Source organism: Vitis vinifera, chromosome 7, assembly GCF_030704535.1.
Source record: "Vitis vinifera cultivar Pinot Noir 40024 chromosome 7, ASM3070453v1".
Taxonomy (NCBI): Eukaryota; Viridiplantae; Streptophyta; class Magnoliopsida; order Vitales; family Vitaceae; genus Vitis; species Vitis vinifera.
In genome coordinates, this window is record NC_081811.1 from 2278358 (window position 1) to 2291405 (window position 13048).

Consider the following 13048-nt stretch of genomic DNA (forward strand, 5'->3'; position numbering starts at 1 on the left):
AGAGAAAAAAAATTATAGGAAGAGAAAAAAATAAAGAAGAATAAAAAATAAATTTAAAATTAATAAATTATTTTTATATATTATTTTGAATTTATTATATTTATTTAACTATTTTACATCAAAATTAAAAATTAAAAATATAATTTTTTATTAATTTTAATTACAAGAAAATAAATTTTTAAATAATTTTTATTTTTATTTTTCTGTGTATTTTCCGGAACCAGCTGTAGGCAAAATCATTTTTCAGATATGGCTCTAATCCCCATCAAGCTAAAACTTCGATTCCTCACCTCCCAAGAAAGCAAAAAATCATATTTATTTGTCCAAATGTAAAGCAACATCACCAACTTTGAAAACCCCATTTGTCAACAGACTCAATACGCAGCTTTACGGCATAATTTAAAGAAAAAACGGTTTTTTTATTCCCAAATCTGAACTATTTTTGTCCATTTTCCGTCTCAGGCAATTATAGCATTTTCAGAAAAGGAAAAATCCTGAATTTTCGGTACCAACCGAGTCTCAGAGACTTTTAGTTTGGACTGGTGGATACACTTAAAATTAGTCTTTCGCGTGTGAGATTTTTTTTTTTTTGCATACACATTTATTGTTTTTATCTGCAGATTTACGGAATCCCATTGGCGGGTTTCTGCTGAGAAGAAAACGAAGCGGGAGAGCTTGGTTCCTTTATTTTGTTTGGGGAATTTTTTTTTATTTTCTATGAAGTGGGCTTTTGTCAATTTGGCGTGAATTGAAAACCCATTGAGGGATATAGAAAGAATTGAACAATCTTGTGGGTGTGTATTTATTTCAATCATTTTTTTTTTTCAGGTCAGATAGTCTGTTTTCTAGATAATTTGCATTTTCCGTGAAATGGGTTGTATTTATTTTCTCGTTGATTGAAGGGGGTTTGATGGGTTTTGGGGGAGAAACGATGAAGTTGAAGTGATTGCATCGTTAAGAAGAGCTTGTCATGGGGAGTTTCCTTGGTGGGGTTGTATTACCCTTGCTGTTTTTAACAGGTATGCAGTGATTTATTATTAATAATAATTCCTTTTTGTCGTTTTTTTTATAGAGATTTTTCTAGTCGTATTCTATACACAATGGGCTGAATGGATAAGATCATTTGAGGTGGATGAACTGAGTAAGATTATGGTAATTGCCAATGATTAGTATAAACTTTGGTGTATTTTAGGATATCTTACATGGCATATGGAAGGAGTTCGACCAGTCTAATCATTTTTTCTGTTTCTGGATATGGGATTTCCGTATGTGTCAAAGATGAGACGGTTCTAATTTTGAAGTTACAAGTTTGTGTATGATAGTTGATATTGATAATTTATTAAATGATTATTTTTTGTGTGATATTGCATTCTTGTCGATACCATGAGAAGGAATTTTATTAGTGAACCTTGATGTTTATCATTTGAGTCAGTGGCTTATGCAAGACTCCACTGTGCACTGTGTGGTGTTCAACCATTAATTGACTCGCGCCTTTGAAGTATTTGACTAGACATAGATAAGTTTCAGATGTATTGGTAATTTGAGTTGAATCAGTACCTCACATTACTAGACAGGGTCATCACGTCTCGCCTGGCACCTCAAATGTCCAGGTTTTAGAAATATCTGTGGCCAGCTTGCTGGGATCTCAGACATCATACGAGACTCATGTTGGGCTGAGGGCACAGCTGTTTTTTAAGCTGCTTAGATTACTGACTATCATTGCAGATTATTATGGTGAATCTAAATAGTTTTCTCATATTTTTGGTGAGTCGGTGACTAAAGCAATATTGCCAATTCTTAAACCAAAATTGTGTGAAGGAAGCTCATGCATGTGGAAAGATATATTTCCCAATGTTGTGCTACATTCCCCATTACAATTCCTGCACATACCTGTGAATGGGTTGCAGCCCCAAATTACATTAGTTTGGTATGATGCAGTGACTCATAAGTTCTGTCATCTATTAGTGAGTTGGCTTTCTTAGAATTATGCTGCCTTCCATAGAGATTGCTGTTAATGTGCATGATAAACACAATTACAGTTGCTCTTTTATTCATTCAACAATGCAAACTTCACCAAGAAATGAGGGATTAATTTTTCCTGTTCTTGCAGCTGCTCTACTCAGTTGGAGTTTGATATCTCTTGTTGATTTGATTGTTTTTCTTCTCATCCAATTCACAAGACCAAAAACAGGTAAGCAGCTTTGTGCTAATTTATATTTATTGATTTCAAGCGTTTGCTATCAATGCTTTTTGATGCTAGGTGCTGCTCTTTGAATTATGCCTACATATGTAATGTATAAATTGGTATTTTGGTATATAAATAGAAGGTTCTTGGTTGGATGGGGTTTGCCACATGGATAGTGAGTTGTTTTAGCTTGTGGAAAAGTAGAGCAGCTTGGGAGGAAAGTTGGGTTTGGTGAAGAGCTTAGGGGTGGGAATCTCAAGACTTGATATTTCCTTGAGTGAGCTTTAAATTTCTTCCCTTGGACCTTATATAGGGGCTTGGCATGTGCTAGCCAGATGGGTCAGACCTAGAACCACTTGTGGTCCTTTCCCTTTGCAAAGCTTGTGGGCCAGGAATCCACGCTGCTGTCTCAGTTGGGAACTTGGGAGCAGTTGATAATCCGGCCTCCATACAACATGTACCCAGTTGGCAACAAAAAATATTGATTCTTTGCAATAATTTTTGTTGTTTTCGTCTTAGTGGTAGTTCTTCTAGGCTAATCTACTCTTAAAAATTATTTTGATATTTTTGATGTCTTATTTTTCAAAGTTCACATCACCTAGTTACAGCATGCCACATGTCCAACTTGTGACATGTGTATGTCATTATGCCTTGGCTAATTACAAGATCCCACTTGTCTTAGGATTTCACATGGATAGACTGCACAAATATGTCACTAGGTGAATCATTTCGCTACTTTCTGTTATACTCATTTATGTCGTAGTGCTAAGAGATTTGTGCACATATGCCTATCTTTAAGTAAATATCTATGTATTTGGATGCAATGGAACATGGATGCTTCCCGAAGGCAGATGTCGAAAGGGTTCCTCCTATTATAGCTTTTTTTGAATGTGACACCATACTGCTATTGCAAAAAAGACAAATATTTCTTTAAAATAGTTATGACTCATTGGTCTCGTTTAACTAATTCTAGGTACCACTCCACTCCCGTTTAGGAGGCCTTAGGAGCCCCACTCGCCACTGCACCTCATGCACAGGCGGGGGGTGGCTCGCAATAGCCCTCTTTAGCAAACACCAAGGAACTATAATGAAGCAATGTGCTCCCATTACCCTGGTCCCTAGCGCGTCGAGGTGTCATTGTTTTATTCACACAAACAACTCTTGGCAACAAATATCACCTTTGACATAATGCCCTAATAATAATATGTCTACTAGATCCAAAAGCAAGGCTAAGGGGGGTCTAATACAAACTTGATGCATCTCAATGGTGGAGTTAACCTCCCATTAGCAAGCAATTTGTGACTTATTTGAAAGTCTTGGTTAATGTCTAAACTTGGAGGCTTGTTGGGGCGAGATTGACATGCATTGAGCGTGTTTCGATTGAATTAGAGAAACGGGGGACCTACATGTGTTTGTAATGTGTTGTCTCAAGAAGTTTCCATTTCATCATGGAAAAATTAATGTAGGAATCATCATTTTGGTGCATTTTGAAAAGACCCTATGTCCCACCAAAAAACAACAACAAGAAATACTTACTTGCCTAAGTTCTCTTTTTGATTTCATACCACTCTCTCCAACCTCCTCTTGCTTGTCACTTTAGTATCCTCTTAAAGTATTGACACCTCATTGTCCCTTGTGGGTCACCTCCTATAATTATGAACCCTAAATCAACAAATATTTTAACTAAGATTAGGAGCTAGAAAGTGTTGAGGCTTTTCCAGTAAATTTGCAAAAGTATTTAGTGAAGAGGGACACAATAGATAGATTGGTTTGGAAAGAATCAAAAGGTGGACTGTTCTTGGTCAAAGCCTTCTACTCTCACTTAGAGTTGTCTTGGATCGACTTTTGACCATGAAGAATTTCTGAACTCCTTTATTGATATAAATCGGTACACACCATACACATATATATACACAAATGACTGAATAAGAAAAAATCAATCTAGCTTAATTCTCTCCTAAAATTAGGAAACTAAATCATAAGGAAATATCCTAAATGATCTCTCCTTTTTTATTCCTAAATTAAAGTCCTAACTTTGGCATTATTTCAACATTCCCCCTCAAGCTGGAGAATATATATCATATAATCCCAGCTTGCAAGTTAAGTCTTCGAAGTTAGGCCTAGGTAAAGCTTTGGTGAGGATGTCTGCGGTTTGGTGCTTGGTAGGAACATAGTTTAATTTGACCGTCTCACTAGTCACCTTCTCTGTGATAAAGTGTCTGTCAATCTCAACATGCTTGGTCCTGTCATGATGCACGGGGTTCTTTGCTATGCTTATAGCTGCTTGATTATCACACATCATCAGAATTGGAGATGAACTCGTTTGTCCCAGTTCACTAAGAACCCTTTTTATCCAAATCCCTTCACAGATTCCCTGTGCAAGAGCTCTGTACTCAGCTTCTGCACTACTTCTGGCTACAACTGATTGCTTCTTACTCCTCCAGGTAACAAGATTTCCCCAGACAAAAGAACAATATCCGGAAGTGGACCGCCTGTCAATGATGTTTCCTTCCCAATCCGCATCTGAGTATACTTCAGTGTTACGGTTCTCTGTCTTTCTGAAGAATAGGCCTTTCCCTGGTGTCATTTTTAAATATCTAAGAATCCTGTAGACTGCTTCCATGTGTTCCTCAGTGGGGCTGTGCATGAATTGACTTACAACACTCACTGCAAAGCCAATATCTGGCCGAGTGTGTGAGAGATAAATCAAGCGCCCGACAAGCCGCTGATATCTCCCCCTGTCTACCGGTGTACTTTCTTTCTCGATACCAAGTTTTTTCTGACTATCCATAGGAGTATCAATTGGTTTGCATCCAAGCATACCGGTCTCCTTAAGAAGATCGAGTATGTATTTTCTTTGAGAGACTACGATTCCCTTCCTTGATCTAGCCACTTCCATACCAAGGAAATATTTCAAATTTCCAAGGTCTTTAACTTCAAACTCTTCTGACAAATACTTCTTCAAATTCTGTAACTCCCCCATATCATTTCCAGATAGAATAATATCATCGACATAGACTATCAATATGGCCAATTTCCCGGCATGAGACTTCTTGACAAATAGAGTATGATCAGCCTGACCTTGTTTGTAGCCCAGCTTCAGGACTGCTTTTGTGAATCTATCAAACCAGGCTCGAGGAGATTGTTTAAGGCCGTACAATGATTTTTGGAGTTTGCAAACCTGATTCTTTGCCATACTTTCTTCGAAACCAGGTGGTATTTCCATGTAGACTTCCTCTTCTAGGTCCCCATTTAGAAACGCATTTTTTATGTCCAGTTGTTGCAAGCACCAATCTTGATTGACAGCCAATGAGAGAAGGATCCTGATAGTGTTCAGTTTTGCAACAGGAGCAAAAGTCTCCTGATAGTCTATCCCATAGGATTGTGTAAACCCTCTAGCTACCAAACGAGCCTTGAATCTTTCGACTGATCCATCTGCTTTGTATTTTATGGTGAAAATCCACTTGCACCCCACAGGCCTCTTCCCAACCGGCAAATCTGTGATAGTCCACGTCCCATTCTTCTCAAGTGCATCAATCTCATCTTGTACTGCCTTCTTCCATTCTGAAATTTTTAATGCCTCTTGTATTGTGTTGGGAACCTGAGTATCATCAAGAGAAGTAGCAAATGCTCTGTAAGATGGTGATAACCCTTTATACGTAACATAATTCCCAATTGGATGATCTGTACATCTCCTAACACCCTTCCTCAATGCAATTGGCAAAGTAGAATCATCAATGCTGGGAATTAACACCTCTCCAGCCCTATCCTCACCTATGTTCTCTTCAGGAAGACTTGAATTGGAGTCAATATATTGGCCACATGTTGACTGTGATTCGTGCTCTAATTCCTGTCTTTTCCTCCTCCTGATGTAAACTTGTAAGTTCTCATTAGCAAGTTGTGGGGCTATAGGTTGAATAGGCATGGGAGACTGGATGGTCACGGGAGAAGGAACATTTGTGTGTTGGGCTGGCTGAATTGATGGCGGCATGGGTGTGGACAACTCAGTGGGCGCGAATTGAGAAAGATTTGGTGACTCTGAGTGAAAAGAAGGTACACCCTCAAGAAAAGACTCCCAAACTTGATGTTTATTCATGCTCTCCCCCTGAACATGAGATTTGGGATAGAAGAAGACATGTTCAAAGAAAGAGACGTCCATGGTGGTGTAAAATCTTTTGTTGGTTGGAGAATAGCATTTGTACCCTTTTTGGGTTGGAGAATACCCTAGAAAAATGCACTTATTTGCTCGAGGAGCAAATTTGCTACGATTTTGAGGATACACATGAACGAATGTCGTACAACCAAATACTTTGAGTGGTAAATCAGAAGAGGCGGCATGGGTGTGAGGAAACTGTTTTAAGAAAAGTTGACGTGGGGATTGAAAGGTAAGCACTCTGGATGGCATACGGTTAATCAAATAGGTAGCTGTGAGAATAGCTTCCCCCCAGAAATAGTTTGGAACATTAGAGGAAAACATAAGGCACCGGGCAACCTCCAAGAGATGTCTATTCTTGCGTTCGGCCACCCCATTTTGTTGTGGGGTGTCAACGCAAGAACTTATGTGGATAATGCCATGATTTTGAAGATAAGTACTGAGACTACTAGTAAAGTATTCCTTTGCATTATCTGACTTGAGGACTTGTATTTTGGAATTGAATTGATTTTGAACCATAAGATTGAAGGTTTGAAAAATGTGCCCGACCTCTGACTTTTCTTTCATAAGGAAAACCCATGTTACCCGAGTATGATCATCAACGAATGTCACAAACCATCGAGTGCCAGAAATATTTTTTATCCGGGAGGGACCCCACACATCACTATGTACTAGAGAGAAAACAGTCGAAGGTTTGTATGGGATTTGAGGATATACTGTTCGAGTATGCTTTGCAAACTGACAAATTTCACAGTGATAAGATGCTGGATTTTTATTGATAAATAATCTGGGAAACAATTTTGCAAGGTAAACAAAGCTAGGATGACCAAGGCGATAGTGTAACATTATAATCTCACTATCTTTATTGACCTTAGAATTTGACACAGAATTGAAAGACTCTGACATACTCTGAGATTGTACGCAACTTGCTTGAGAGACTTGGTTTGAGAATTGGCCACATGAAAGGAGGTAGAGCCCGGAACACAGTTCAGCACTGCCAATCATCTTCCCCGATTTCAAGTCCTGAAAAACACACAAGTTTGGATAGAATTTAGTAACACATTGGAGATCATGAGCCAATTTGCTAATGGACAAAAGATTACAATCCAAGTTTGGAACATGGAGGACAGAGTCAAGATATAAGTCTTTAGTAAGTTTTATAGAACCTGTCCCGGCAATTTTTGACTTTGAACCATCAGCAATATGGACGGATGAATGACCATTACTTGGCTTGTAATTTTGAAGAATGGCAGCATCTCCTGTCATGTGATCAGAAGCACCTGTGTCTACTATCCACGGCCTCATTCCTCCTCGATTAGCAGTGAAGGCTACACCGGTAGTACTGCCACTGCCAACTTGGCTTAATAATTTCTGTAGCATCTCCATCTGCTCTTTGTTGAATGGACTCGGCTCGGGAACAGATGTGCTCTCAGAGTTGGCAGCCACGTGTGCTCTGCCATCTCTGTCAAACCGTGGCTTTGGTTTCCAATCAGCAGGTTTGCCATGAAGCTTCCAGCAAGTCTCCTTATAATGGCCTGGTTTCTTACAATAATCACACCACGGCCTATCCCGTTTCTGACGATCTCCACCACTACTATTAAATGACCGAGCAGCAAGGGCAGAGGCATCCAATGTCGGGGCAGGTTGCTCTTTTGATCCCATCATCACTTTCTTTCTACTTTCTTCACGCCTAACCTCTGAAAAAGCCTCCCTGAGACTTGGCAGGGGTTTAATGCCCATGATTCGGCCTCTAACATCATCCAATTCCCTGTTTAGTCCTAGGAAGAACTTGAACAGTCTCTTTTGTTCCACAATTTGCCTGTATGTTGCTGCATCATCCGAACATTTCCATGAGTAAGTCTCAAATAAGTCAAGTTGCTGCCAATACCTTGTGAGTGTGTTGTAATACTGAGTAACTGACTGCTCTCCTTGGCGGAAGTCATGTAGAGCTGATTCAACCTGAAACAGTTCTGAAGTATTTTCAGAACTTGAGTAAGTTTCTTTGGCTGCATCCCATATGTCCTTTGCAGTCCCAAACAGCAAGAAATTTTCGCCTATGTCATTGTTCATGGAATTGATAAGCCATGACATGATCATGCTGTTTTCAATCTTCCACTTCCTGAAACCCGGTTTTGTAGTTTCTGGCATGACTGCTTCTCCAGTGAGGTACTCATCCTTTCCTTTACCGCAAATGAACAGCAACACAGATTGTGACCACTGTAAATAGTTATGGCCATTTAATTTGTGTCCTGTGATGAGAATAGGAGAGGAATCATTGCCACCAAGGTTTGGAATTTCAGATCTGCCCCCTGATTCTGGTGACGTGACGCTGGATACTTGTGATGATGCCATTCCGTATTTTGTCATGGACCGGAAAGGTAGAAGAACACTTTTCAAGGCACGTGCAGGGACTGGAGTTGAGAAAAAATAGCCGGAAAATCTGATCAGAGGGCCAGCGGAAGCAAAAGAACCCCAAAAGAGGCACGTGCAGGGCTCGGATTGCACAAACAGGTAGGAAGGGTGGCTGGTCGGCGTCAGGCGAGCCTGGTGGAGGAAGCGCGTCGCCGGAAAGTGGCTCACGCGCCCTGACGCGCCGGCGCGTGAGATGCAGTCGCCGGCCGGAAAAACGCGCGTGGGCGGCGCGTGGATGGGTTTCTGGTTCCGGTGCTTTGGGACAAATTGGAGATCTCCTCCAGGCGCTCCTTGCGGTGTAGAAAAAACCCGTCGCCGGAAAGTTCGCCGGAAAAGTTGCCGGCGGTGAGTGTTTTCTGACGACGATTCGACTGTCCGGAAAGCGTTTTCTCCCTTGGCTCTGAGAACAGGGACTGATGAACGGAATGAGAGAGAGAGAGAGAGAGAGATGATCGGATTGAGATATGGCCAGAGAGATTTGGCCGGAATGAGTGATGGCCTGAATAAGAGGTGGCCAGAAGGGATTAGGGTTTCAGAAAACTGGCTCTGATACCATGAAGAATTTCTGAACTCCTTTATTGATATAAATCGGTACACACCATACACATATATATACACAAATGACTGAATAAGAAAAAATCAATCTAGCTTAATTCTCTCCTAAAATTAGGAAACTAAATCATAAGGAAATATCCTAAATGATCTCTCCTTTTTTATTCCTAAATTAAAGTCCTAACTTTGGCATTATTTCAACAGACCATCTTATCTGAAAACTATTTAGTATTCAATGAGGGTAGGCCAAACCTTTTATGGCATTCGACATCACACCCCTCGAGCTTGTTCTAAGAGCCATCATTTGGGTGACCCATCCTTGGGCTTAAAAGCGGCATTGTAGCACCCTAATAATTCCTTCCCCAACATGATGCTCCCATGACTTGAACCCATGACCCTTGGCTCTAATACCAATTCTTGGATTGAGTTTTGACCATCTCATTTGAAAACCAATTGGTGTTCAATGAGGGTAGGCCAAACCTTTTATGGCATTTGACATCACACCTTGCGGGCTTGTTCTAAGAGCTATCATTTGGGTAACCCACCGCAAGCTTAAGAGCGACATTGTTGCACCCCAACAGGTTGGAAAGAGAAAAATAAAAACCTTTGCTAGTAAAAGTAGTGTGGAACCTGCAGGTGCCAATAAAAGTAGGATTCTTTTCTTGGGAAGTAGCTTGAGGGGCAATTTTGACTCTAGATTAGTTAAAAAGAAAAGGATGGACTTTGGCGAATATATGTAATCTTTGTAAAGTTGATGAGGAAACAACTAATCATGTCCTTCATTTTTCTAAAAATGAGAATCTTATGACATTTGTTATTCTCATTGTTTAAAGTTGAGTGGGTGTTACCTTCTAAAGTTAGAGAAATATGATCTAGTTGGTAAGGAACTTTTGGGAGGAAGAAGCGTATGAAAGTTCAAAGAGCTGCTCCACTCCCTTATGTTTATTTTGAACCATTTGGAAGGAAAGGAATTATGGAGCTTTTATCAATGAAGCACAAACAGATCAAGCTTTCAAAAACTCTTTCATGTCTCTTTTGACTTTGGGTTATAAAGTCTTTAGATGGAGCCTCTATGTCTATTCTAGATTTTGTTGGTTGCTTGGGCTCTTTTGATGCAAGAGAAGTTTATTTTTATTTTTTTTCAATCTATCAATTTGGTTTCCTTTCTGACATTGGTGCATACCACATATGCACTTCTTGCGCCCTCTTTTGATTAGGCCTTATTAATAATATTCTTCTTTGCCTATAAAAAAAAAAAAAGAAGAAGATATTTTAACTAATAATGTTGCATGATACTCAAATATGCAATTTTGTGGATAAAGATATGCAAAAGCTATGAGTATTTGCAATTGTACTCACTTTTATCTAGTTCCAAACTCAAGTGACCTTTGAATCAGCTGTATTAAGGACTTGAGGGGTTTCAGAAAGAACTAAATTAAGATTAGCCATAAATGGTTATGATTAAGTTCATTTTTTTGGGAAGAATTTAGGAGAGTTTTGAGAATGCCATATGTATTTCATTATTAAGTTGTCAAAGATTAAAAACTTAAGTTTGAGAAGTATCTTTTGGAAATTATGACTCTTTATTATTACTATATTCTTGTGCTTCTCCTTTTTGTTTTGAATAATTATAATTTGCTTGTTTTTTTTCTTAATAACACTGACTTATTATTGGTTTTCTGTAGGTTTTCGTTTTCGAAGGCGACATCTATTATTGTGGTTTGTTGTTATCTTTTCCATACTTGTTATTCTTTCGCAAGTGACATTTCTTATTATTTGGGCGGTTGAGGGGGGTAAATGGAGTATGGAAGATGCTTGGTGGGTGAAGGTAATTGGATTCATGAGGTAGGAATTGACATTCTTTTTTTTCATCTTTTTCCTATATAACCTTGCTTCTATTAATGCTTTGTTTTATGTACATATTTGTGGTTTGCTTTTGCAGAGTCATGTCCTGGAGATTTCCCTCTGCGATTTATTTCTTGGTCATACAATTACTAGTGGTTTTTGTTGCTTTGGTGGAGATTTTTGGGAACAGATTTGGTCCTACTCCGTGGCGAGATTCATGTTGGGGCCGTCTCTTTTCAGCTGTTGAACATTTAGGTCAGTCACCAATGGCTGACCTTTGGGGCACATAGCACTCTTTATACAAGAGTTTTTGTCTGTTCTTATTTTGCATTTCCTTTTTCTTGTTGGAATGTTTTCTCTGACATTTCAAATTCTGAACATGATTGATGGCTTAAGTCACTTTTACTATTCTCATTTTTATCATTCTAAATTATTTATCAATTTTTTGTTTGCTTATTGTATTTCCATTTTTATGCCTAGCTCTTATTTGCTACTAAAGGGGAGTACACTAAATTGATTTTTTGCCATGTCCTGTATTTATTTGGGCAAAGATATGTTTTTTATTTTTAATCTGAAGCTGACCTGTGATCATTTCTCTGTTTTGCCGCATGGAAGGTTCTCATCTGAGGGTTGCTTCTTGCTTGCTGTTTCCTGCTGTTCAGCTGGTTGTGGGAATTAGCCATCCTTCTTGGATTTCTCTACCATTTTTTATTGGTAGCTGTGTTGGTCTTGTAGATTGGTCTCTAACAAGCAATTTTCTGGGCCTTTTCAGGTGATGATTTGACTTTGTGAGCTTATCCAATAATGTTAGAATAATATCAATTTTTAGAATTTATTTTGATTGGCTGCTTGTTAATTTTGTGGCTTATGGTTGTCTATATGGTATTGAAGGTGGTGGAGGCCTCTTCAGCTGTATGCTGCCTTCAACATTGTCTTTCTTTATGTGTATCAGCTCCCTATAGGGCTCCCTAAGCTTTTCCAGAGAATAGCCGATTTCATTGGTCTATACAAAATATCTGGAAAATCTGACTGGCCAGAAATATGTTCTGCTCTTTCTCTTGTAGTTTTCTACATCGTGGTATGTACTACTGGAATATTAAATTTCAATTCAGTTTCAAATTAGTGCAGAGTTACTTGTAGAAGTGAAAATGATTGATTTTACATACTCAAGAATTAAAATTCTTTGTATGCACATCAGTTTAACCTACCTACCTTACTGGATGTAAGTTTTCTTTTGAATGCTTTGGCTTAATATGTAAAAGGAGTTGTATTATGAATCAAATCTCTTCAACAATTTTGTTTACATGTGGATGCAATTTTTGCATTTCTTTCTGTTCAAAATTTCAAAATATCTGGAGTATTTTTCTGACTTAAACTTGGCTCTCAATGAGATTTTTGGAACTTTCAGGTGCCTTGAAATTTTTGAACTGCTTAACTGAGGCTGCAGCTTAACATTTTAAGGTCTTCATAGATCAGACCATGTGCATGACATCCATATAAAAGTCTTTATTAAACAAATGAGTTTTTATTGTTATTGAGAGTAGATAAAATAGTGAGCAGGAAAGTGGAAAAGAGTTCTTGTACAATGTGGAGCAATTGTCCATATAAAGGGATTCAGGGATTTTTTTTTTTTGGTTTCGTAAGATTAGGTGAATTTTGTGTCATCACTCTTCTTTATTTAGGGTGAAACAATCAAGTGTGTTTTTCACTTTTGAGAAGTGCAGATGTTAGTTGATCTTTTATTGTCCGGGTTCAAGTTTGTTCATCTTGTTTTATTTTTTTAAAATTTTTTTATCAAAATGGGTTTAATTGTAAGTTGGAAAACCATTAGTCTATAACATGGCAGATATTTATTTTTTTTGATAGGTAAATTTTTGTCCCCATTGGGACTTGAACCTCTG

The 13048-nt window shown here is 38.5% G+C and overlaps 1 protein-coding gene across 4 annotated transcripts in view; it reads left to right on the forward strand.

The window, feature by feature from the left end:
- Window positions 1-245: 245 nt before the first annotated feature.
- Window positions 246-13048, forward strand: part of LOC100254568 (piezo-type mechanosensitive ion channel homolog) — a 28965-nt gene continuing 16162 nt past the window's right edge. Inside the window, exons 1-7 of one of the 4 annotated variants that reach the window (XM_010653799.3) lie at window positions 246-794; window positions 903-1019; window positions 2111-2191; window positions 10988-11147; window positions 11245-11402; window positions 11763-11919; window positions 12039-12225. In XM_010653799.3, the coding sequence (XP_010652101.1) occupies window positions 971-1019; window positions 2111-2191; window positions 10988-11147; window positions 11245-11402; window positions 11763-11919; window positions 12039-12225 (792 nt within the window). In that variant the 5' untranslated portion in view covers window positions 246-794; window positions 903-970. Of the gene's footprint in view, window positions 1020-2110; window positions 2192-10987; window positions 11148-11244; window positions 11403-11762; window positions 11920-12038; window positions 12226-13048 lie in introns of those variants that run through there. The other 3 variants (XM_059737850.1, XM_019221093.2, XM_010653800.3) reach the window with 3 other exon arrangements.